Source organism: Propithecus coquereli, unplaced genomic scaffold (genome assembly GCF_000956105.1).
Source record: "Propithecus coquereli isolate 6110/MARCELLA unplaced genomic scaffold, Pcoq_1.0 Scaffold354, whole genome shotgun sequence".
NCBI classification, from domain to species: Eukaryota; Metazoa; Chordata; class Mammalia; order Primates; family Indriidae; genus Propithecus; species Propithecus coquereli.
This window is the reverse complement of record NW_012149219.1, coordinates 1,469,026-1,495,475: the sequence shown is the minus strand read 5'-3', so window position 1 is coordinate 1,495,475 and position 26,450 is coordinate 1,469,026. Positions and strand designations below refer to the sequence as shown.

Below are 26,450 nucleotides of genomic sequence, written 5' to 3'. Positions count from 1 at the left end.
TGGCGATTATAACAAATTGTAATAGGTATTATAATAGAATTATGTAGAGCATACAATATGGATATAAGCAAGGACGAGACATTTCAGTGGCAGTGGCATATTGGCCAAGGAAGGGTTCTTGGACACGGTGGTTCCTGAGCTGAGTCTTAAAAAATCAGGAGAGACCCTTTCTGGCTCGGGTGTGTGTGTGAGCGTGCAGTCATGAATGGGGGACGTGTGGGCACAGGCAGAGCTGGCCAGGTGGCGGGCCTTCCAGATCCCAGGGATCCCGCGGGTCTGCAAGGCGTTATAAGTCAGACATCCTGTGGGTATTAGGGACCAGGCATCAGAACAAGAGACTAATGTGATGAGATCCGCCTATGATACGAATCTCCATTTCTGAAATCACCAATTTCCTTGGGTGTGTTTTACCATTGTTTTCCTTTACAGAGCAATGAATTTTGTGGTGAGAATAGTATCTCAAATCTAATTCACTGTGTTCTGGTTTGGGAAATGCCAGCTGAAGGATGCCAGAGAGCCAAACAGAGAACTTCGCAGGCTGCAGCGGGCACCCCTGATAGCATTTCCCAGCCAGCCGGCCAGCTGCGGCCGCGCGGGCCGCCAGGGCGTCCTTACCACTTCGGTCGGTCGGTAGTATTTGAGATCCACAGTCACGTGAATTTTGCCGGTCTCTTTACATCTGCCCACTTCATTTTCATTCTTTCCTTCCCACCTGTAAAGAGGATAAACAGCTAATCAGCTCCTAATTGCCTGGGAGCGTTTGGCCAGGCTGCAGCACCCCAGGGCGGCTCCGCCTGCTCCCGCAGAAGCGAGCTCGCTCCTTAACTAGGGCAGCGCGGCTGACAGGTGAGACTTCCACAGCCTCTCTAGACCTGTTTTGGGAGGGGAGGGTTCTTTCCCCTGTCTTTTTAAGAAAATCATGATGAATTCAGAAGTGAGACATTAGAAATGAACAGATTAGCCAGTAAAAGGAATTGGGCAACTTTCAGAGATTTCACCGATTTTGCATTTCTTTAGACTATTCTTGATAGAGACAATTATTGTAAATTAATCAATGTCTTTTGTCCTTCCCCTTTTTCTTCCTTTTGTAGTTTTAGGGGTATTTAGTGTTAATTCAATGCATTCCATTTGGGAATAAGTTTCCTGCCCTAATTAACCACTCAATTCATCCCTAGATTGCATACACGTTCCCTTGTTCTCCCCAGTCAGGGTGGGCCTAATTAATACATCTCAGATGATGAAACCTCCAAAAAGTACACAACTAATTGTTCATATCCTGCCAAGGGAGGCGTATCAGCATCTCTCTAGCATAACCCCTGTGACTTAGCTAATATGTTAAGGAAACTTGCGTTTCCCGCCTGAACATCCGCAGGTGCCGTCAGCGAGGGTACCAGGAGCGACTCCGCACGTTGCCACGGTGCAGGACGCGCTCCTGCGCCTTGAGACCGGCTGCTCGCTAGACTCCACCTCTCCATTCCATGTTCTCATTGTTTACAAATCAAGCCACTGGCTTAATGTTGGCCTCTGGATCTCTACAATCTAATATCCAAACGATAGCCTATACCATATAACTGGAAGTATTTATTTTTACAAATGAAATCTTTAGGCAAAGAAAGAAATTAAAAAGTATGACTTATGTTTGACTTCAATGCTACCCTTAGAAGGACTTTGCTTTATCAGCTGGAGACAAATCCTACGAACACAGGACAATTCTGTGTGCTCCCTGGATCACAGTCACCATGGGGGACAAAGGGAAGAACAGAATACTAAACTGGTTTCTTAACTATGTAAGTCACAAGTGCCACTGAAGATGAACATTAAATGTTGATCACAGTTATATTTTGGAACAGGTTGAGAGACATAAACTTGCCTCACAAGTTTATTTCTGATTAATCATCTGAATGTTCTGTCAAATCACTTCTTTGTAGCAAAGGCAACTATTTCCCTGCTGGAGGAATAATTAGTTTATTAGTGTGCTGAATTTGTCAGTGGACTGACTCAAGGCAAATATGAGAAATGTCCCATGACACAGAGATTATAGCAGCATATCTCAAACAATATAAAACTGTACAACTGGTCATTTTCCCAGGCTTTTATATTAATTAATTAACTTAAAAAGGAGTGTTTGTTAATTTAATTATTTGGTTCAACTTCTTTCTTAGTGTTGATTAGATCAGTTCGACAGATCATGTAGGTCTGAGAATTTCAAAGCAAAGTGACTGGTCGTATCAGAGCTAAATTTCTGGAAAATTCACCTGAAAATGATATGTGAATTTTTAGAGCATAGAGATCGAAAACATTTTACAATGAGATAACCTAAAGTAATGATGATCCTTGTACACCATTATGGACAGAGACCATAATGAACAAAGACCAAATGTTGGCTAATACGGCTAACATCCACAGCAAAGGAGGATAATTGGTTAAGTCATGATTTAAAAAAAATTACAAATCTAATAATTCTAAAGTTAATTGTTTAAGTAGAACTTTTCTTTGGTTAGGCTTTCAGTGAGTGAAAGGATATTTGTATTTCTTGAGCATGTTTTAACTTTATTTTTGTTCACATTTCATACTTCACAAAGAGAAACAAGCTCAGCAGATAACTTCACGACGGTATCTCCACCTAAGCCAAAGGGCGAACGGGAGCACTATTTATAACTGGCTGACTGGTTTCTCCATTTGTAGTAGGTATTTAGTCCACGACGGGCCATGCTGACTGATGTGCACAAATATATTCTACTGTCCTTCGTATTGGTAAATCTCCTCAGATGCCACAGACTTGGGACCTGGTGATTCAAATCTATTTATAATCCAGTTTTTAAAAAATCACACTCAAACACACACGTTTAAATTGATAATGCCTTGGTAAAGACTTGGAGAGATTTCCCTTTGTGGGAGGGAGCTCGTGGGAAAGGAATGAGGCCGTGCCAGTGGGGTCTTTGGACTCTAGTGGGGTCTGCAGACTTTCTGCGAAGAGCCAGGCAGTAAATATTTCACGCTTGACAGCTCACATGCAGTCTCTGTTATATACATCCTTCCTTCTTCATCATTGTTGTCATCTTCTTTTTTCTTAACTTTTAAACTGTAAAACCCATCTTTACCTCTAGGACAGTAAAAAAACAGGCCTCAGCTGGGATCTGGCCTGCAGGCCACAGGTGCCCACCCCGACTTTGGCCCATCAGGTTAAGGGTGTTCCCTGACCCTCAGCTGCAGGAAAGTATTTCATTCCTGTCTCTACCAACAGGATGCAAGGTTGGACTGCTTGACTGTGTCTTCTACTGGTTTTCTTTGATTCTTTTGCCAGTCACAGACTAACACTTGGGATTTGTAACACTAGTTGAAATGGGAAGAGGCTGAAGGAAGGACACTTCTCCTCTCAGGGGCTTACTTAAGTACAACCTGCAAGTCAGACTTGGGTTTCATGCCAGTTTGGCACTTACGGGCATGAACTCCCAGCAAGCCTTTTTTGCTGCTGTATGAACGCTGCCTGCTGGACTTCCATCTTGCAAATGCTTGTCCACAGTCAAAACAGTCTCTGAGGGCATGGTATTGCCCTCTGCAGTTAATACAGCTACACTGAGTAATCAAATGTAACCAGGAAATGGCTCAAAGCAGAACTGAGTTGGCAAAAACCACTTTCTAATTTACACCAGGTCTGCATGAGGGCAGTAAGCAAAGGTTTCTGCCAAGGGCCAAAAACACTCAGTTACAACAATACATGAAACACTTGTATTAACAAATAAAAGGTAACAGCTAACTTGTCCTAACAAGTAGTGCTATGACTCAAGGCAGAGCTGCAATGTTAATGAAATTACTGTGGCTTGACAGAGAGGAGAGGATTCGGCTAATTAACAGGAATTACTACTCCTAATTTAGATCAACAGCTCACTGAGCAGGGATACTGTATAATTCCATTTTTAAAATAAATTGTTGGCTCCTAATAAGCACTAAACAGCAATAGAAAGCACTGAAGGATGACAGAATCAAGCACAATAAGGCAAGATAAGGTGCTATTAAAATCTACTCCACTAGGAATCCCTTTAAAGGAACAACCAAAGCAAATTCAATCGCGTACTTAAGTTTGGGGAACTACTGGACCTAAATGGGAGGGGGCAATAACACAAAACCTCTCGAGAATTGTTCTTAAGAAAGCCTATTTATTAGGGCATGGATGTGGAGGTAGGAGGCTGCAGTAGGTAAAATTTAGTAGCGGCATAAAGCGGTCCTGGAAGAAGCATCGGCTTCTGGATGAAGATGGTGGTTTGCACACTTCTGCTCTCTCCACAGACCCCTTTCAAAAAAGGAATAAACTCACAAGGGCTAACAGAACAGGAAGGAGATGAGAGAAGCCAAATTCTGGAAGCTGGAAAGCAGATGGATGAGTGTTAAAGGACTTAGCAGAAGCCCTAGAAAAGTCTCCTAAGCCAACAGTGGGAGAGCCGAGATTGGTCCCAATTTACATTTACAGAAGCCCCCAAATGTTCAGGAAGTGAGGGCTGATTGCAAGTCTCCTTGGGAAGCAGCCTGGTGCCCAAACCCCTCCCTGACTTCTCATTTGGCAACTGTCTCACCCTTCCTGGGGTAGAAGGTTGCTGGACTGAAGGCTGCAGGTCCAGTGGAGATGGGTCACCATGCTGAAGATGGGGGAATTAAGGGAATGCATGCATGCTGAATGCTGAGACGACCACCCACCCCAGCCCCCGGTGGGCTGGCAGGCCTACCTCCTTCCAGCAAGGACACTGGGGCGTCTCCTCTGGGCGTCAGAGATTCTTCACCTCAATGGCCCTCTCCGGTCATCCTATAGTGACATAGTCAACAAGCTCTAACTATGCTCTCAAAGCTCCTAATTAGCTTTTTAGGCTCCCACCTTTAAACATAAGCAGAAAACCAAGTATTATTAGACAGATATATGAGGAAAACTGCATACATGAAAGATAGAAATCAAAACAAATCGAAAAAAAGCAACTTGAAGGAAACAGAACAAGCAGGGGGAGGAGAATTAAAAACCAAAACAAACTGAAAGTTGCCACATACGCCACCTTTAATATCCCCAGACAGAGCGATCAGGAAAGATATCAAAGAAACAAGAACAGGATGCTATATAAAAAAAGACAATGTGGAACAAGAGATCTTAGAAATTGAAAACGAAAAGCAGAGAAAGCTGCTTGGATGGTGTGTTGGGAGCTGAGCGGGGAAGGCAGGCAACACGGGGAGGTGGCTCTGGATGCCTTTTAGCAGAGCAGGGGAGGAGAGAGCTGGGCAGTGCTCGGGGGCATCTGTAAAGGAGGGAGGAAGCTACGGAGGCTGAGCCATAGCGCTGTTGAGAGGCCAGAGGGCTGGAACCACAGGTCAGGAGGAGGCTCTGCCCCGAGGGTGTCAGGGGCAACCTGCTGGTGAACCAGGATTGATGAGGAGGGTGCAATTTTTATGCCCAGAGACCACTGTTTAATCCTAAACCCTGCTCCAATGTTTACAAGACAGCACTAGTCTAAAGGGTGCAGCCTGGATCTATGAGCATCCGCTGTGTACGGCCCCCTGTACTGCTATTGAGATGGAGACTGGTTTGCCTCTACCCATGCTCAGAATTCTGCCATTTTATTTATATTAGTGATGATAACTGTTCTTAAATAAGGCAGTTCTGGCAGCAACAAGACCAGCTGTTATGTTGTGATTAATGAATAATCAACTACAACAACAACAAAAATGTAAAATTTAAGTCCATTATACAGCCGTTCATGTAGAAGGCACTTCTTGAGATTGACATCTGCATTAACCGTGCTTTCCATATCACGGGGCCCTTATAAATGTTAATTGCAGAATCTGGACGCCAGGAGTCAGGCAGGAAGCACAACCTGCAGTTTATGATGGGAAAGAAGTGTGGGGGCCACACCAACTCACAGGCCCCACGGGAAGGGTGCTGCAGCCAACGCTGCCAGACAAGGCTCCTGGGCTGCGTCGCCGGGGCCCAGACAGCACCCCTGTTTCACACTGGGCATGAGCCCAGGGGCGTGGTATCCTCTCAAAAGGGCGCTGCCATTGTTCCGGGGAAGCCCCTCCCAGCAGAAGTTTCGGTAAGAACCGTCCATGAGTCAGTGGTTCCCCTGCTTTCTCCTCTGTGTCACTATCACCGAGACACCATCACAGAGGCTCTGCTTGCAAATGGTCTTTTCTTATGCTTTCTCATCTCTAGGAAGTCAGAATGGCAAGATGAACAGAACGGAAAAGCCTTGTGTGGTGGTGCCGACTGAGGGTGGCGCAAGGGATCAAAACGAAAAACAAAGAAAAGACTAGAGGTGCCTCCGAGCTGTGGAAACGGCAGCGAAAGAATTTTCGGACGCACAGCCTGCATGTAGATGGGCCTCGGTCTTCCCGAGCTAGACCTACACGGATCGCTAGACGTGCTACCGCTGCCTCCTCTGTCTGTATTTATTTCGACTCAGCTGGGCATGCTGTCACCCCCAGAGGACGTGGGTGGAGCTTCTCCTGCTTCACAGGAGAGCGAAATGTGCGGGGCCTCGCTCCAGGGCCGCAGTCGCAGTCGGAGGCAGCGCTGTGGGCTGCGCTCGAGCCCCTGCGGAGGGGCCGCCACAGCACGGGGCCTTCTGCAGCTGCGCTGCCCGTCCAGCCGCGTCCCCACCTCCCTTCCTTCCACTCCCAGTCTTCACCGAGCACCCACCACGTGCCAGCCAGTGAGCCAAGCCAGGTGCTAAGGACACAGGCACGAGGAAGCTAGACACGGTCTCTGTCCCTAAGCAGCTTAAAGTCTGTGGCCCCCCCAGTCTTGTGGGGGGACGATGCAGACGGTCAGGGTGCTGTCAGAGCCCGGGGTGGGCACGTGGCACAGACGCAGTTGAGGGAGGTGCTGGCGGAGGCAGGATGCTGGAGCAAGACCCGAAGGAAGTGGGCAGTGGCAGGGGGAGCACAGCGAACGCAGGCGTCTCCGGATGCGCCCAGTGTGGTCAGGCTGGTCCACTCCAGCTCATCAGCTTGCCCGGTGCCCACCCGATTCCCGAACTCCCCTCCAGCCCTCCCGCCTGGACCGCGTTCCTTCTTCCTAACTATCCCCGTGTCTCCCGCTCCAGGCAAGGGCCAGCCTCCATCCACCTTTCTGCAGAGGCCGCTTGAGTCTCGGTCTTGGCTCTTCTGCTTCGGTACTGATGCGATCAATTTGCACGATAGCACCGTTTATGTGCAGATGCTTGTAAATGATGTGTTCTTATTAATTATCACCCAATTAGACTCTATACTTCTCAAGGGCAAGGAAATGTCTTTTGATTCTCTTCAATGAGTTTAGCTTTGAGATACAAGGAGGAGGGCAGAGGGCACACTTATCGAGCATCTGCTAGGTGTCAGCTACGAGGTGTCAGGCTGTTTAATTATGTGATATGAAGCCAGCAGTTATTTCGAGGCTCTGCTAGGTCCTTAGCTAAGAACTAAAGTGGCCCCGCTACGCAGCGAGATGGGTGAGGGCTGCCTCAGACGCCAGGGCCGGCACCACGCAGGGCTCGCGCCGGGTCCCGGGCGGGCTGGTAATCCCCGGGCCTGCTGCTTCCGCAGAGCACAGCCTAGTCGTTTCGTTCTTAAGGGCTGAACAGTCAGGTATCTTAGAATTTCATAGATATAAATGACGGTAGGGCTTAGATTTCCAGGGGGACAGGAGAGAGGGGAGGGAGGGAGAGAGAGAAAGCCAGAGGCGCAGGGGCAGAAAGAGACCCCCTTTAAATGGTGACTTGAAGCTTACGTGAAAAGTCCAACCTCTTTATCATGACTCACTAGAATGTGAATGCTCTTCACGGTATGAGTCTACGTAGAGTCTCTCCAGAAAGTTCTCATAGTCCCTACACTCAGGAGCAGGCTTTACTGTGCAGGCTTTCTCGCCATGATAGATCTTTCCAGCTCCGGAGGCAGACTCCGAGCGCGGACGAGCGCAGGTGTGTTCTATCCCCATCACGCGGTCGCACAGTTCCACGCAACCTGCTCACACAGCGGGGACATCAGAGGAGGATTCAGCAAGAGACTGAGGTGAGTTAAAGCAATCAGCGGGCGCAGAAGCGGCTGAAATTTCCTACCGGGAAAGTGCAAAGGCACAGCGATTGTCCCTCTCCTGGCTTCCCCCCTGCACAGACCCCTTGGAAGTTCTGCACGTCATGGGAAAGTTCTGTTTGTCCACAGCGGCTGACTGGAAGGACCCGTTTTCCCTTGGAGCAAAGTCCGGGCTCCACAGACGCTCAAGGATGCCTTCCGGCAGCTGTGCTGGCCACGGCCGCGTGACTCCCGTCCTACCCTGGAACCGCATCCAGCGGCTGTCCTTCCATACGCGCTTTCAGGATCAGCCGCCAAAGGCTCAGGCTCCGGGGCCGGGGTCCAGAAGTCCCACCCACCAGGAAACAACATCAAATGAGCGGAGGATTGTGCATGAGCACAAAATGGCTTGTTATCTAAGCCAGTAGGATTTTAGAAATGAGCTGCTTTTTAAAAGTAGAATAAGTTTGCCCTTGTTGTTTTTACTGAAAATGTAAATACAATACCACAAACTATATATACTGATAATTCCATTGTCTGAAATATGCCCCCTCCCTGCAGGCGGCAGATGTGGGTTCTCACATGGTTGCAGGCTATTCTTACAACTCTCTTCTTAAAATTTAACTAGATTAATGACAGAAAATTAGTCAAGACAAGTATTTGCCTGTTCGGCTCATCCTACTGTCATTCTAACTGTAGTGGAAAAATGTTTCCTTTGCACATTTTGTATTTAGCAATAAACTGACGGGAAAGTGAAAAACAAAACGGCCTCAACAATGCAGCCTCCTTGAAACAACCAAGCGGCAATGCTCGTGAAGAAAACACTGCAAATGACTGCATGAGAATTTAATTGACAAACACTACCTTAAATTTTATCAGGATTGTATGTGGTACTGAACTATTCCCTTTGAATATCTTCTACTAACCCAAACTAAAATTAACGTGCTATTTTCTGATAAATTCAAAGCAAATATTCCTCAAATTATGTCAAAGACTTCAAGAGGGAATATTTGTGTAGATTCTAAATATATAGATGGCAACACATTTGGCAAGCCTTTTCGGTGAACATTACAACGGTATTTTTAAAAACAGTAGCAGAAATGGGAAGAGACAACAGATCGTAAAACAGCAAAAGTGAGACTGTTTCAGATACTGACTGGTCTGTCTGATAAAGCAGGTAAAAACCATGAGAGGACGGGGAGCTTTCTATCTTAACGGCGCCACTAGTGAAGCTAGAAACCTGGGTGCTCCTTCACCTTCTACTAACACGTCCATTGTTCACCAAATCCTGTTGATTCTAAGTCTCTCTTGAATCAGTGCCTCCTTTCTCCACGCCCTGAATTTGGGTCCTCGTCATCCCTTCTTAGGACAGCTCTGACAGTTCTCTAGGGAGGAACCATGGTGGCTTCTCTCTAGGTGCCACCGCCATGCTAACCATGAAACCGAGGGAAATCAGGGTGACAGTGGGCACTCTTGGGAGGACTTTCTGGGCCAGCTGGCTTTGGGGTAGCCACTTGTGCTCAGTTGAGTGTTTACAGAACACCCACTGTGGACACACTGGGAACGAGACCATGCCGCTTCTATCTCAACTGCTCACAGCCGCAAACCTGCAGGCCCAAAGGGGTGGCCGGCGCTCAGGGAGCTGAGAGGTGCTGTGGTTTAGGGGGGAATTTATTTCTAATGACAGAGCTTAAGACCATTATAGTGAAAATTATCATTGGAAAAATCCTTCAAATCTTGCTTTATTTCATCAGAACTTGGGTTTTTTAAAGCTCCAAAGCCAAGATTTAGCTGCTTTTGTTCTCTTTGCATTTTGCTGTGGCTTCCCTTTCCCCGAGGCATGCAGGCCTGGGTCTGTTTTTACTGCAAATATCACGTCGCACAGTTTTTTGAAAGGATATGAATGAGAAGGATGAAAAGTGCAACATAAAGGAAAGAGGGGCCCCTCGGGTCAGAAAACACTCGTTTCAGATCCTGGGTCTGCTACTCTCTGGCTTAGTGACCTGGGGAAGACACTGAACCGCACTGCGCCTCAGTTTCCTCCTGAGCGCAACAGCGCCCCAGCCGTGGCATTAAAGTGAGTAGGTGCAGGCTCCCGGCACGCTCCCAGGCGCACGCTGAACACTGCAGGCCGCCGGAGCGCCGCCGCCTGCCTCGCATCCATCCTGCAGCAGCACCCTGGGGTGGTGAGGACCCTGTTCCTCCCCCGCCGCCGCCCACTCAAACTGTGGCCTTCCAGGTGCGCCTCCTGCCCCAAAGTTCTCTCTGCCTGACAGTAGGCCCAGGGCCTGGGAAACCGCCACACACTCTGGCTGCAGTGACTGGTCTAGAGATGACGACAGGACTCCCACGGGGCCAGTCACAGTCCTTCCTCAGGGCTCTCTAAAGGGCTTGCTCTCAGAGGCTCTACCCTCTCTGACTGTGCCACGCTGTGTCCCCAGAAATGCGGTCAAGGACGCCCTCCGCCATGAGGGGCAGCTGAAGGACGGAGGTGACATTCCAGGAGCAGTGGCGCCCAGGAGGGGAGAGGCCCCTGATGGAGCCTGGCCCCTGAGGCCACTCCGACTACTAAAAATGTCCCTTCGCTTTTCTTCCTTTCTTAGTATAAATACTTTCATTATCTTTAAATCCTTGTTTTATTAGCACAATAATATGCCACACACTTAAAAAATCATTCATCTATATCATCCTTCACAACTTTTGGAGCTTAATAGAATACTCCTAATAATAAAATACCATGTTTGATTACTAAGGAAAACACAAACAAAAGTGCACATATTTTTAAAGAATAAGATGTTACGTTTCCAGCATCTTATTTTTCTCATTAGAATAGCTTAAATATAAACTATGATAGTTACATATACAATATACATTTGTTAAATTATGTTTGAGAGTTTCTTCATTTAAAAAAGTGATTACTATAGAGTATCAGATATTAACTTCTGTTAAACTATACATTTTAATAAAAAATTTGGGTTATTTAGAAGCAATATAAATTTTACATTGAAATATGTAAAAAATCTCAACCACAAACACAATCAATCCAGCAATACGTTTTTCAGTCCACAAAAGCATATGGACAATATTTTTGAAACATGAAATATCTTCTTGAAAAAATAAAGGGCCTGGCCGGGCGCGGTGGCTCACGCCTGTAATCCTAGCACTCTGGGAGGCCGAGGTGGGTGGATTGTTTGAGCTCAGGAGTTCGAAACCAGCCTGAGCAAGAGCGAGACCCCGTCTCTACTAAAATTAGAAAGAAATTAATTGGACAACTAAAAATATATAGAAAAAATTAGCCGGGCATGGTGGCGCATGCCTGTAGGCCCAGCTACTCGGGAGGCTGAGGCAGGAGAATCGCTTGAGCCCAGGAGTTTGAGGTTGCTGTGAGCTAGGCTGACGCCACGGCACTCTAGCCCGGGCAACACAGTGAGACTCTGTCTCAAAAAAATAAATAAATAAATAAATAAAGGGCCTAAAGATAATCTTCATGACCAAATTATACTGCAAAGATTATTTTACAACCTCTTGGTTTTTATTTTTATGCCATTTTTCAACTCCCCATATTGTATTTAAAATTTGAAAAAAAAAAGCTTATCCCATTCTTTATTTTCTCTAATATAGTTTCCTGCATGATGTTTTTATGCCAACAAATTTATTTATTTTTAGGCCATGAATTGATAATATTTATGTCACAAAATAATAATTGAGCAGTATCTCTTTTTATCCTGAGTATTCTTATTTTTTTTTCTTAATTTTTTAATTGACACTATAATTGCATATATTTATGGGGTATAATTTGATGTTTTGATATATATGTATGTTGTATAATGATCAAATCGAGGTATTTTATCCATCACCTCATGCATTTATCATTTCTTTGTGGTGACAACATTCAAAATCCTCCCTTCTAGCTATTTTGACATATACAATACAGTATTGTTAATTTTAGTCACTCTACTGTGCAGCAGAACACCAGAACTTATGTCTTCTATCTTGCTCTAACTTTGTAGATATTGGCCAGTGTCTCCCCATCCTCTCCTCCCCTCTCCCCCGACAGCCCCTGCTAGTCACTATTCTACTCTCTGCTTATATGGTATCGTCTTTTTTTTTTTTTTAAGATTTCATAAGTGATATCATACAATATTTGTCTGTGTCTGGCTTATTTCACTTAACATGATATCCTCCAGATTCATCCATGTTATGACAAATGACAGTATTTTATTCTTTGTTATGGCAGAATAGTATTCCATTATATATATATACACCACATCTTCTTTACCCATTCATCATTACTGGACACTTAGACTGATTCCATATCTTGGCTCTCGTAAATAGTGCCACAATAACATGAATGTGCAGAGATACGTCTTTGAGATACTGATTTCATTTCCTTTGGATATGCACCCGTAAGTGAGATTGCTGGATCGTATGGTGATTCCATTTTCAATATTTTGAGGAATCTCCGTACTGTTTTCCACAATGGCTGTACTAATTTACCTTTCCACCTAGAGTGTACAAGGGTTCCCTTTTCTCCACACCCTCGCCAACACGTTTCCTAATTTATAAGTCAGCTGGCTAAGTAAGGAAGAAAATGTAGGCGAATGAAAAATGACTTTTATAAATTGATTCTAATTAAAAGTATTTGCTGTACATATTACAATTCAGAAACAAAATTACCTTAAGACTACTAGAAACAAGGATACCAGCTGTGGCTTTATGGACTTTCACTTGTTGCTGGGATTTAAGCAATGTGAAATATTTTAACATGCAAAACATTATAGGAAAGTATGTTAAATGTTTCCCCCAAAATAAGCTTTTGGACATTCTCTTATTTCCAAGGCTATTTTTGACAGATTACCTACTGTGATTTTTGAAGTAAGCAAACTACTCAATAAATTAAATAGTTGATTTGAAAACACCTAGCTATCAAGAGCTGGTGGCATTGGGTACTTAATGATTGCTGAATAAACCACATGGTTCCTCCAGCTCTGGGTGACTTGCCTTATCAAAGCGTAGCATCTCATCTCACATTAGATACCAGTTCAGTCATGGGATGACAGAAGAATTTCTGGAAACTGTGGCTGTGTACTTGGAACTCCCAGTTATCTTTTGGCCTCTTTCTAAACCATGGGAGAAGGAGAACGGAGGTGTCGCTCTGGCTTTTGTGGGTCTCTTCGTCTTGTGCGAGAGCATTCCTTACCGATTACTGACAGAGACAGGAAGTCCAGAGAACTCCTCTTACCTCTATTTATCAGATGATAAATTCAATTCAATTGCAATTAAATTCCATTAGCACTTAAATAATCTTATGAATACGGAGATGTGAGGAACAAACACAAAACAGGGGAAGGGAACTAAGCCAGTTGCAGATGCCCCCTGACCTGTTCTCACAGGAAGCCCTAGAATTTATAAGTCTTTTCATTTTTGAGCAACACTCCCCCAACCAGAAAAACCCTCAAATCAAATTTCCCAACTTCCAAAAATTCTATTTCCATTACTGATTCATTAAAGTTACATGTTTGACACTGTGCTAGGCACAATGACAGGTACAGAAAGGAATCAGACACCAAATTCTGCCCTGCAGGAGCCTACTGTCTAGTCTACTGAGGAAGGTAAAGTCCCAAGTGACAAAAATAAGGTAGAACGAGAAAAAGGTAACTGTCAAGGTTCATTTCGAACTTGAGGTTCTGTAACTGTCTCAGGCCCGGCTCCTCAAAACACGTCCCCAGATCTGCAGCGCCCACATCCCCCGATCTCGTTAGGACCACGGAGTCTCAGCCCCGCCCAGACCCACGGGCTCAGCACCTGCGTCTTAACGAGCTCCGAGTGAGCCGCAGCATACTAAGGTTTGAGAACCCTGCTCTCCAGGAGACGGGTTTGCACAGAGGTGCTCTAACTCTAATGAACGGCCAGGTCTTCTCCGAAGGGGTCAGGTGTTAGAGAGGAAGAGAAGTCTCACCCGCTCCACCACACTGACACAACAAAATCTAAACAAGCTTGTTCCTCCTCCTGCAATTGCCTCTCTTTCCTAAGTGCCTTAAATTTCTTCTGGTCATGCAGGCATGAAAAGCTAGTGTGATTTTTTTTTTTTTTTTTACACTGTTTCTTGTCCCTAAACATGATCAGTTGCCCAAACTTATGGTTTCTGTATTTTCTTGACCGCTTGAATTCATTGTTGACAAATGTTTTCAATCAATTACCCACTTCATTAATAGCAAATACTTACAGAGAGCTTAAGATGTGTCAGGTGCTGTTTTAAAAGTGACTTACATACACTTGCCCATCTAATCTTCACCCTGTTCCTGGACATGGGGACTCTTACATCCCCCATTTTAAAGTTGGGAAAGTGGAGAAACAGAGAGGGTAAGTGAATGCCCTAAGAAGTGGCAGAGCTGGGATTCGAGCCCAGGAAGTGTGGCGCTGGGCGTGTGCTTTTAACCGGGACGTTGCACCACATTGTACAGGGGGTGGGACTGACCAAGCCAGGAGATGAAGGAATTAAAGCAGTGTCCTAGGGAGGATGAAGCATGCGCTCCTGAAGTTCTATAAAAGTATGTTTCCCCAAGTGGTAATAAAACGGAGATCCACTGCAAATAATTATTTTTCTTTTCTGGCTGCTTTTAAGATTTTCAGAATTTTGAGTATGAGGCATCCTGGTGTGACTTTCTTTGTGTTTATTCTGCTTGAAGTTTATTATGCCTCTTAGATGTATGATTTTACCGTTTTCATTAAATTTGGGAAAAATTTGACCATTATTTAATTCTTTTTCTGTGTCCCTCCCCTGCTTCCCCTCAGACTCCAATTACCCATGTTAAGTTGTTTGGTAACTGTCCCACAGGTCACTGAAACTGTTCTTTCTGTGCTTCATTTTTAATCATTTCTAGTATTCCATCTACCTTCACCAGTCTCTTCATCTACAGGATCTAATCTTCTCTCAGTGCCAACAGTGAATTTTTCATTTCGGATACTTCGTTTTTCATCTCTATAAGTTCTAGCTGATTCTTTTTAAAATATATGTTCCCTCTCTCTCTTCAATATATTATTGTCTTTCTTAAAATACTTGAACATAGTTATAATAGTTATTTTAACGTCCCCATGTGCTCATATCAACTTTATTATTTCTCAGTCTGTTTTTATTGATTGATTTTTCTCTTGGTTATAGGTAATATTTTCCTGCTTCTTGACATGGCTCCTAATTTTTGACTGAATGCTGAACATTATGAGTTTTACATTGTTGAGTGACTACATTTCCTGTCTCCTTTTGAAGTATATTGGGCTTTGTCATGACAGGAAGCTAAGTTATTTGTGCCCAGTTTGATCCCTTTGAAACTCATCTTTAGCCCCATTACTGAGGCATAGCCCTTGCAGAGTCCATACTGCAATCTCTGAGAAACCAACAAGGTCTCCCCGTCGTGGCTGGCTGAAACCTGAATGCCTTCCAGTTTGAGGTGAGCTCGAAGAAACACTCAACTCCCAGCTCCCAGGTGATTCTTCGTCCCAGCTTGGGGAGTTTCTTTCATACATGCATCTTATTATTTTGCAAAGACTCATGGTACCCCTATGCAGACTTCTGGAGCTCTTTTTCTTTGTAGAGCCCATCTTTCTAGAACTCTGCCCCACAAAGTCCAGGTACCTCAGACTTGACCCCTGAATTCTGGTTGCTGCCTCTTTAGCTCAGCAAGACAGTTGTTCTCTGCTTGACGTTCTCTTCCATGCTGCATGGTCCAGGCTGTGCCCACAGGAAGAAAGCCAAGGGGATTGCAGGGTTCCCTCATTTCTTTCTATCAGGGAACACAGCCCTGTACTGTCTGTTGCTCTATGTCTAAAACCGTTGCTTCATGTATTTTGTCTGGTTTCCTAGTTTTTTAAAATAGAAGGTTAAATCTGGTTTCTGTTATTCCATCATGGCCAGAAGTGAAAGTCCTTTTTATGATTTTAAAATGAATCTTGGAAAATAATTTGGTAGTTCCTCAAAAAGTTGAGCTATAGAATTACCACATGATCCAGTAATTTCACTTCTAAGTATATATCCCAAAGAACTCAAAGCGGGAATTCAAACAGGTATTTGTACATGCATGGATAAGCGGAATTATTTACATTAGCCAAAAGGAGGAAACAATCCAAGTGTCCATCAGCAGACGAATGGATAACCAAAGTGTACATGGTATATATACACAATGGAATATTGTTCAACCTTTAAAATAGGAAGGAAATGCTACAATATGAACTATAAAAACATGGTAAATGAAATAAGCCAGACACAAAAGGACAAATATTATATAATTCCACTTATATGAAGTACCCAGAATAGACAAATTCATTGAAACAGCAAGTGGAATAGAGGTTACCAGGTGCTGGCAGAAGAGAGAATGAGGAATTATTATTTAATGGGTACAGAGTTTCTGCTTGAAATCATTTTTAAAAAGTTATGGAAAGGGACAGTGATGATGGCTGCATAACATTGTGAATGTACTTAATACTACTGAATTATACACTTAAAAATGGTTCAACGGGTAATTTTATGTTATATTTTATCACAATGAAAAAATCACCAAAAATAAAAAAGAATCTTTTATCTGTGATGAAGGATTTTCCACAAATCTCTCAAATATTCCAATAAAAATCTGACTTCAAAATTCATATAATGTAACAAAACAAGTAAATGTAGTGCATGATTATAAACCGGATCATTTCAATATAGAGTGTAACATTGGCCCAACTGCCAAATCTCAAATGGAATCTGTGGATTAGATGACAATAATTTATCACTGTGAATTTCCTGAGTTTGATGGTTGTATCGAGTTTCCGTCGGAGACTGTCATTGTTTGTAAGAAATATACACAAAGTTCAGGGTGATGGGACATCAGGTCAGCAACCTATTCTCAGTGGTTCAGAGAAAAAAGGCTGTAATGTATTTGAAACTTTTCTGTAAGTTTTTGATGGTTTCAAATTTTAAAAATATAAAGTGAAGGTATTAAAAAGATTGTTTAATGTTATGACATTGATCTGGTAAGAGTAGAATTAGCCACAGTAAAATCACAGAAGATGGTATTTATACCAAGATAAAAAAATTTAAAACTTAAGAAACAAAAATAAAACTTAAAAGTAAATAAAAATTTAAAAATATTTTAAAAATAAGAAAGATAAAAGAAATTTCAATGAGACATGGTTTAGACGCTGACCGACATTTAACATATAATGTAAGTGGGGCCAGATGCAGCGAAGAACCAAGTCCCTTTTCCGCACCGAAACTCCCTATATTGCTTCACAAGGGAGGGAAGGGGGAAGACGACGAACAGAACCAAGGCAGAACAGCAAGCGCATGTGCACACCTGCCAGCAAACATCTGGCCATCCGGCAGCAGTCGACTCTCAGGTATACTTACACGATGGTTTTCCCAATGTGCAAGAAGGATTTCTCGACAAATTCCCGGACACTATGGACTTCCCCGGTAGCTATGACGAAGTCCTCCGGCTCATCATTCTGCAACATCAGCCACATTGCCTAGGCACAAAAAGAGGGAAATTCATGTCAAAGTTGCATTCAGCAGCCACTTTGGAAATACAATGTTATCCACTGCACATAACGGGACATGGACGTATAGCTAGAAAACAAACATGATTTTATTACAGTGGCATTCTAACCACTGCCACAACGGCTCTCAAACTATCGTGTGCGTCAGAACTGTGTGGGGAACTTGTTTGGTGCCACCGTTGCAGAGGAGCGAGCTCAGGCCTGGGAAATGTCTTAGGAATCTTTGTCTTTAACATCCCAGGTGATTCTCATGCAGCAGATCCTTGGACCACAATTTGGAGCAATGTGATGTCAAGCAGTATCTGTGGCTAATAACCTTTTATGGTATTATTTATAAAAAGAACAGTTTTAAAAATATTGTCTAATTTTTCTTTATATCATAGATGGCAGACAAGGAAAAGTCATTTAAAGACAGATGTTTGTCCTCAAAAGTTAAGCTAATTTTGAACAGTAAATTTGAACATTTACCAATCGAAAAGCAAAATAAACAAGATTGATAGAAAAAGGATCATGCAATGAAGAGTACTAGTATTTTTAAAAAGTTGTCTGAGAATGAAAACATTTACACCAGAGTTAAGGGTTCCATAAGGCAGCATTTCAAAGTTAGGTGCTCAGCCTCCACACTGTGATCTAAATCGGCGGTCCCCAACCCCCGGGCTGGAGGCTGTTAGGAACTGGGCCACACATCACCATCACCGCCTGAGCTCCCCTCCTCCCCCCTGCACCCTCCCACCCCACCTCTCCCTGCCCCTGTGGAAAAATTGTCTGCCATGAAACTTCAGAACAGGGCTGCCCAGCAGGAGGTGAGCAGTGGGCTAGCAAGCGAAGCTTCAAAGCTTCATCTGTATTTACAGCCGCTCCCCGTCGCTCGCATCACCGCCTGAGCTCCGCCAACCCTCCCCCATGGAAAATCGTCTTCTATGAAACCGGTCCCTGGTGCCAAAAAGGTTGGGGACTACTGATCTAAGTAGATGTATCATACTGGTATACATCCTCCATAGGAACCAGGAATCTGGTTGGGCAAAAATGCAGCTGCGTGTCCAAGACACCAACTGGTGGTACCGTCACAGCCTGGCTTCCTCTGGTTAGGAGAGCTGCTATCAATAGCACACGGGCCTATCGTTTCCATATCTTGGAATTTCACATTAATTATGAAGAGTTTTTTAACAGATAGGAGATATAGATTTTAAAAAATTAAGTGCAAGTATCCCACAGGAGCACGTCTCTTTAAGAAAAATCCAAGCCAAATTAAAAAAAATCACTATTTTTTATTTTTATCACTCGCACCCACTTCTCAAAATAAAATAGGTAAAAAGAATATACACTTCATTATAACACAGTCACCAACGTTATATGCATTGAACTGTTGTCCTAACATTTAAACAAAACTATTTTGGTTGGTGTCTGCCTAGCTGCTACTGGATAAGTTGAAAACAGGTTGCTAAAATCAACGAGGAAGCCTATTTTCTCTTAGAAAATGCCACCAAAAAAGTTTAATCCTGCTTTATTCATTTGAATTTGCGGCAGCTTTCTAAAAAAGAAAAATAAATCTTTTTTACTTGAAGTTACTTCTTACAGATATTTCTGGACTGTTATAAGACTGTTTTAAATTATATTTTTTTCCTATAGAAGATGAGATCTTGGGCAATTTTACATGCCTTAAAGATGGGGCACACTTCTTGGACAATGACAATAGCTTCAAGTTCAGTGGTATATTGTAGAGTAACTGACAGATGAAATTATCTTGGCTAGGAGAAAGTTTTGTTCATATTAATGAAATACCTATAGTTCCATTTTGCATTAAGAGATTATGGTTGATGGATTAAGTCACAGCACTTTTTAAATGTTATACTACTACTACCACTATTCCTAATAAAGTTTGATCAGTTTTCAAAAGGCACATAATACAAGCTGTTCTCTTTCTTGGGATAGACCACACAGCAGAAGGAGTCTACAACGGCTTGGTAGCTTCCTGAACGCTGTTAAATGCTGGGGGCCGAGGGGAGGAGCGGGGCCTGGAATGCAGCCCAGGCCCTGCTGGCAAAGCCGGTGGCCAACACCACATGTCACGAAGCCCCTCAGAGGGGTGCTTTTTTGGAAGGGGCGCCAAGGCCTGAGCACTAGCGAAGGCCCAGTGGGGTGGCTGCTCCGTAGGTCTGTGCCTGCATGTGAAGTTCCCGCGGCCTGGCGCGCCCCATCCCCTCATCTGTCTGGGAATGCTGATCTCTCTGGACTCCGCGCCAGGGTCCCAAGTCTAGCCATTGGAATGAATTCCTGCTGTCTCGCTGGGTTTCCCTGTGACCAGCAGCACACAGCATGGTGGCTTCCCTGGGACCCAGCCTGCCCTCCAGCCACCCTTCCCAACTAAGCCAAGCCTCCCACCACACCCGAGAGGGCACATGCGTGTACCCATGCAACACACTCACACAAACTTATTTTGGCTTTTACCAAAATACTTTCAGAGTTTTTAGGAAAAATTAAATTATGCTTCTGGCTAGAATTTCTATTTGAACATTCTTCTACAGGGATTACATGTAAGGCGGTAAATACACTTAAATGTGTTTGACTCAAATTTCCATTCTAAAAATAACATTTCAAATAGGTCTTTCAGGACCACTCGGCTCATTTTGTTTCTTTAGAAACACTCTGCTGTGCTAGAATGGTCTCAAAAAATAAAAATCCTATTTTTAGTCATGCGAAAGAAAGCAAGGATTTGCTAAAAAATGAAAGGAGAAAATATGATTGCTGGTTAACGTGGATCACTTTAAACACGGGCACAGGTCCCCTGGTGCTTGTTGTGTTCCCGGCAGGAATCTGGGGATCAGTAAGGAGCCTCTCTTTTCATGAGAGCAAGAGCCAAGAATCTGTTCTTTGCTTCTCCATCAGACTATCTGTGGCCTTTGACCTATCAATTTCTAGGCATTTCCTCTGAAGTTCATATTGTACCAGACTCCGGTCTGGGAATGGGAAGGGAAAGGATATACAACTCCAGATTTATTTGTTATTACTGAATAGTTTACTGGTTTTAACAGAGGGAAAGGGCTTTGTTTAAATTTCCACTGAGCATAATTAATGGTTATTGACTGGTAAATGAAGAACAGGTGACACTCCGGATTGGAAGATAAATGATCCTGTGTTCTGGCGTGATAATGGGTTAGTAATTCGCCACAAAGCCCAGGCCCAGTGCATCCCGCCGTAATGCTAGATCATGTCCGGGAGACAAAGGCCCCTGTGTGAGAAGGACGCGGCCGTCGCCTCCTCATACAGCTGCACCCGCGGATCTGCTCCATTTATCCTCTGATGGATGGCACGACTGAGGCAAAAGCTCCTCCTTCTCACCTTCCTGTTCACAGGCTGGACCACATGACCCATGACTCGGCCAGACCACGATCTGTGATCACATCGCCACCCAGCTCTGGCTTCTGACAGAAGAGCAATTTTGAGGTTACACGTTTTAGACCTCAATCTTCTCTCTTTGTCTCTGAAGGAACGAGGGAGGAAAAAGACAGCGTCTTCCCGCATTCTTTCAGTGCCCTCTGAGGATGTGACTGGCTTATCCACTTCCTCAGATACTTATTTACTTTTAGTCCTGACCTGATTACCCCTGCACATGAAAAAACTCTCCTGCTTTTTAATCCAGCTCACAGGGAGGAAAGAAAAATCAGTGAAGGAATGTACTAGGGCTTCAGATTCTTTCTTCAACATAAAAATGTCCCTTAACGGCCAATGAACAGTGCAGTTTTTAAATCATGTCTTGCATTCATTTTGCTTTTAAGGCACATGAAGTTTAAGGAAAATGTGACTCCATACTATTGACATTTGACAGCCCAGTCGAGATGAGTATAAATATTAAATTTGGACATGTGCTGTCCTGTAACTATATAATTGACCGATCTGTTCTACAAATCCAATTTAGAGAAGTCAAAATAAAACTGTAATTAAAAAGTTTTCAAATAAAAATACCCCTCTCTCACGGTCTCCCATTCAGCCATTCAAATGTTGAATGTGGAAATGCCACAGAGGCTCGCGGTGAAGTTCCTCCATGCTTGACAAGTCTCCAGCTCTGGGGGCTGTTCACAGCTGGACCAGTGAAGGAGAACACCCAAAGTACATCACCACAGCCGACTGACTACACCTGATTCCATGCATGCCTTTTGTGGTGTGATGTGTGTTTGTCTTAAAAATCTGGATTCTACAATTGCTTCTACCTCGCCATTAACCTCCAGTTCAGCATCCAAGCCACAAACACTTATTAACTGAGCTGGCATCCATGAATAACAAGAATTGTTAATCAAGGTTATGTTTAACTCTGTATTTGACTGCTGCTGCTTTTGCGGCCTTGTGCTTTTGTGCCTTACATGCTACTGTCATAAAAATCTTAAAATAGTAGCTAAATATATTTTTTCTTCCAGAGGAGAAAGTCCATGAAAATAATTCTAATAAAAATCATGGGAGTTTGTTTATTGGCCATTAGTCTATCTTCTTCTGAAAAGCTTCTGTTCATGTTTTTTGTTCACTTTTTAATGGGGTTGTTTGACGTTTTCTTGCCGATTTGCTTGAATTCTTTGTAGATTCTGGTTATTAGCCTTTTATCAGATGTGTAGCATGCAAATATTTTCTCCCATTCTGTAGGTTGTCTATTCGCAATATTGATTGTTTCCTTGGCTGTGCAGAAGCCTTTTAATTTAATCAAGTCCCATTTATTTATTTTTGTTGTTGTTGTGACTGTCTTTGGGGTCTTCTTCATAAATTCTTTGCCTAGGTGGATATCTATAAGAGTTTTTCCAGTCTCTTCTTCTAGAGTTCTTATTGTTTCATGCCTTAGGTTTAAGTCTGTTATCCATCGTGAATTAATTTTTGTGAGTGGTGAGAGGGGCAGATCCTGTTTCAGTCTTCTTCTACATGTTGTTATTCAATTTTCCCAGCACCATTTATTGAATAGGAATTCCTTTCCCCATTGTATGTTTTTGTCTGCTTTGTCAAAGATCATATGGCAATATGAGAATGGTTTTATATCTGGGTTCTCTGTTCTGATCCATTGGTCTATGTTTCTGTTCTTGTGCCAGTACCATGTTGTTTTAGTTACTGTAGCCTTGTAGTATAGCTTCAAGTCTGGTAAAGTGATGCCTCCCTATTTGTTCTTTTTGCTCAAGGTTGCTTTGGCTATTCAGGGTCTTTTCTGGTTCCATATGAAGCACAGAATTATTTTTTCTAGATCTATAAAAAAATGACATTGGTATTTTTGCTCAACGTCTCTAATCATCAGGGAAATGCAAATGAAAACCACAATGAGATATCACCTTCCTCCAGTTAGAAAGACTTTTATCAAAAAGTCCCAAAACCACAGTTGCTGGTGTGGATGCAGAGAGAAAGGAACACTTATACACTGTTGGTGGGACTGCAAACTAGTTCAATCTCTATGGAAAGTAGTATGGAGATACTTCAAAGAACTATTAATAAAAGTAGACCTACCATTTCATCCACCAATCCCACTACTGGGTATTTACCCAAAGGAAAAAAAGACACATGCACTCGAATGTTTATAGCAGCACAAGTCACAATCTCAAATATGTGGAAACAATGCAAGCGCCCATCAATACATGAGTGGATTAATAAAATACGGTATATGTATACCATGGAGTATTAATCAGCCATAAAAAAGGTAAACTAATACCTTTTGTAACAACCTGGATAGAACCGGAGACCATCTTCCTAAGCAAAGTCTCACAAGAATGGAAAAACAAACACCACATGAACTCACAATTAAATTGGAACTAAATGATCAACACTCATGTGCACATACAGTAGTAAAATTCAACAGAAATCAAGCAGGTGGGAGGGAAGCAAAGCGGATGAGTAAATTCACACCTAACGGGTACAATGCACATTATCTGGGTGATAGACACACTTATAAAATTATATTAACAAAATAAAATGGCATAAAACCAAAGTCTAGCTTTATGGCCTTCTCAATCTATTAATTTTCTTCATTGGCAAAAATGCTGTGGCATGTGGATTCCTTAGTTTAAGGATGTTTCAGACATTTTAATGATATAAAGTTACTGAACAGAAAAGAATTAGATAAGAAAAACACAAAAAATAGAACACAATATAGAAAGCTATATAGCTCTTGCTTCTTTTTCTGCTTCTGCATTGACACCTTATGTACTGAAAGAGGCTATGTTAAAATCTGCCTTGACCTTTATCTTGTTATTCTCGCCAGGCGCTCTCAGCTACAAGCTCCAAGGCTGGCGTTAACTTTTCTCTTTCCTGGAACAATAGAAAACCTAAAAGCTCCTAGTCTTGTATCATTCTGAGTCAACTTTTCTGAGATATCATCTGTTCTTTCAATATGCAGATTCTAATTATGAATTTATTTCTTAAATTTATCTTTGAATATATTTTATCTCTTTGTTCCATTTCTGTTTCAGGCACACCAGTTATGCATATGTTGTACCTCTTTTTGTTCTATCTTTCCTATCATCTCCTATTTAATCTTTTTTATTTTTTCCCATATGATTTTATGTGATTTGCTCCAGCCTGTTCACCTGATTTAGTAACATTTACTTTAAATTTTGTTGTTAATGTGGCTTCAATTTCTGTAATGATTTTCTTTTTCTCTTCCATACTTTTCCTTAACACAACCAGCTTGCTTTTCATCTCTTTCAGTTATTTTATTTAAGCCAGGGGGACAGTAAAATTTTTTCTTATAGGGCCAGATAGTAAATATTTAGACTTGTGAACCATATGGTCTCTGTTGTAACTACTCAGCTCTGCTGTCAATAGCATGAAACAGCCATGCACAATATGGAATCAAATGGATATGACTGTGCTCCAATAAAACAGTTACGAAGCCCATGGACTGTAATTTGTCCGCCTTTGCTTTAAGTAAACCTAACAAAAAAATGCTGCCTGTGATTTCTTTGATTCTGTGGAGAACAATTATCTGAGCTACTTACTCTATTTGAATGATCCCCCCATGATACGTACTGTTCATCTGCTTCACTTATTCTCCTTTTCTTCTCCTGGCAATCCTCGCCCCACTCCCATCCGGGCGTAGATTCTGGGACAGTGCCTTTCTAATAGTACTATACTTGAACCAGGCTGGCTGTTTGCTCAAGAATCTCAGGAGGAGGAGCAGGAATGTGCACCGAGGGAAGCCTACAGCTTCAATTCAGACTGCTCTAAACCCTCTCAACAAATTCATGACGTGCTTTGCCCCAGGACATAGCTGCCATAACCTCTCACTCAGCATCTCGCTGGGTAGTGTGGCTCACAGAGGAGCCCATTCATCACAGGGTGCTTCCATGCTATCTGGCGATGTTTGCTTTCCCTCCAGATCACAATCTGCACTGTCCCTCAGCCAGGAGGCTGTGCCAGTGACAATAAAATAGGCGTCTCCTTCAGCAACACCTTCCTGCCATTCTGCTGTGTAGAAGTAAATGTCTCCACTTTGATGTGACATTATTTTGTGGGCCTTTTAGGACTGAAATTATTTTGAGCAAAATCCACGGCTTGTAGGAATAGTTCCTAGCATCCGTTCTCATTTTTCTCCAAATTTTATGGTATCTGTCTTAAATTCTTAACATCTTGTAATTCAAGTTATGGTCAATTTCACTGTTACAATGAAGCTGAAGTTTTCTTTTTGCTTTATTTTATTCTTTTTCTTGTTTTCAGAGGGTTTCAGAGAAGGAGAGTTCAATGAAAATGCCCTATTTGCTCATGTAAAAATGATATTTCTCTGTATATTCCTTTTTAAAGTATAATGTCTCAGAAGATAAGGACTAAGCCTGTATAACTTGCTGGACACAGAGCTCAGCATAACATATACTGAATGAGTGCATAAAGAATTCTGCTAGACTGGACATGGTAGTTTGTGCCTGTAATCCTAGCATTTTGGGAGGCCGAGACTGGAGGATCGCTTGAGGCCAGGAGTTTGTGACCAGCCTGGGCCACATAGCGAGACCCCATCTCTAAAAAAATAAAATAAAAGGATTAGCCAGGTGTGGTGGCATGTACCTGTAGTCCCAGCTACTCAGGAGGATGAGGCAGGGGTATCACTTGAGCCCAGGAGTTCAAGGGTACAGTGAGCTATTATTGGGCCACTGCACTCTAGCCTGGGTGACAGAGCAAGATACTGTCTCTAAAAAAAAAAAGAATTACGTAAAACAATTATATGTACCCCAAAATTATGTGACCATGCAAATAATATATATAGAAGAACCTTAATGGAAAATGCACATACAAGTAAAGGTTGTTTCATTTATCTATTAATGTTTAATAAACCATCCTAAAACTTAGTGGCTACAACCTTTTAATTGCTTGTGATTCTGCATGTCAGGAATTCATGAGGGCTCAGCAGATATGGGTCCTCCCTGTGTCTGGTGGTGTCGGCCATGAGGTCTGACTCGGCCAAGATGGCCTCCCTTGGAGGTCTGCTGCTGGACGCTGGATGCACCTTGGGTCTCCTCCACGTGGCCACTCTCCCCACATGCTCTTCTGTCATTCATTAGTCTGTCCCAAGCTTCCTCATGGTGGATGTTTCCAAGAAGGCAAAACAGAAGCTATAAAGCCTCGTGAGGCCTTGGCCTGGAAGCCAAGCAGTGTCACTTCCTCCACATACTGTTGGTTACAGCATCTGCCCAAATTCAAGCTAAGGGGAAAGAGACTCTGCCCTTTATGGGAGGAGGGAGTGGGATGACCACGCTGAAAAGGGCATGCGGCATGGGAGAGGTTACTGCCGCCATCTCCAGAAAGAACCTACCACAAAGCACTGTCTTGTGACGACTACAACATCAGTGGATTGTTTGAACATAGCAATGAAACTACTATATTTGTCTTTAGTATAAGCATTATGGCTTCCTCTTGCAGTTTCTATGCAAAGCTCCATCTGT

The 26,450-nt window shown here is 43.0% G+C and overlaps 1 protein-coding gene across 1 annotated transcript in view; it reads right to left on the bottom strand.

Moving 5' to 3' along the window:
• Window positions 1–465: 465 nt before the first annotated feature.
• GMDS (GDP-mannose 4,6-dehydratase) overlaps window positions 466–26,450 on the bottom strand; it is a 529,674-nt gene continuing 503,689 nt past the window's right edge. Inside the window, exons 8-9 of the mRNA XM_012651370.1 lie at window positions 17,408–17,526; window positions 466–712 (exon numbers count right to left, since the gene is read on the bottom strand). Coding sequence (XP_012506824.1) covers window positions 466–712; window positions 17,408–17,526 — 366 coding nt within the window. The remainder of the gene's footprint in view (window positions 713–17,407; window positions 17,527–26,450) is intronic.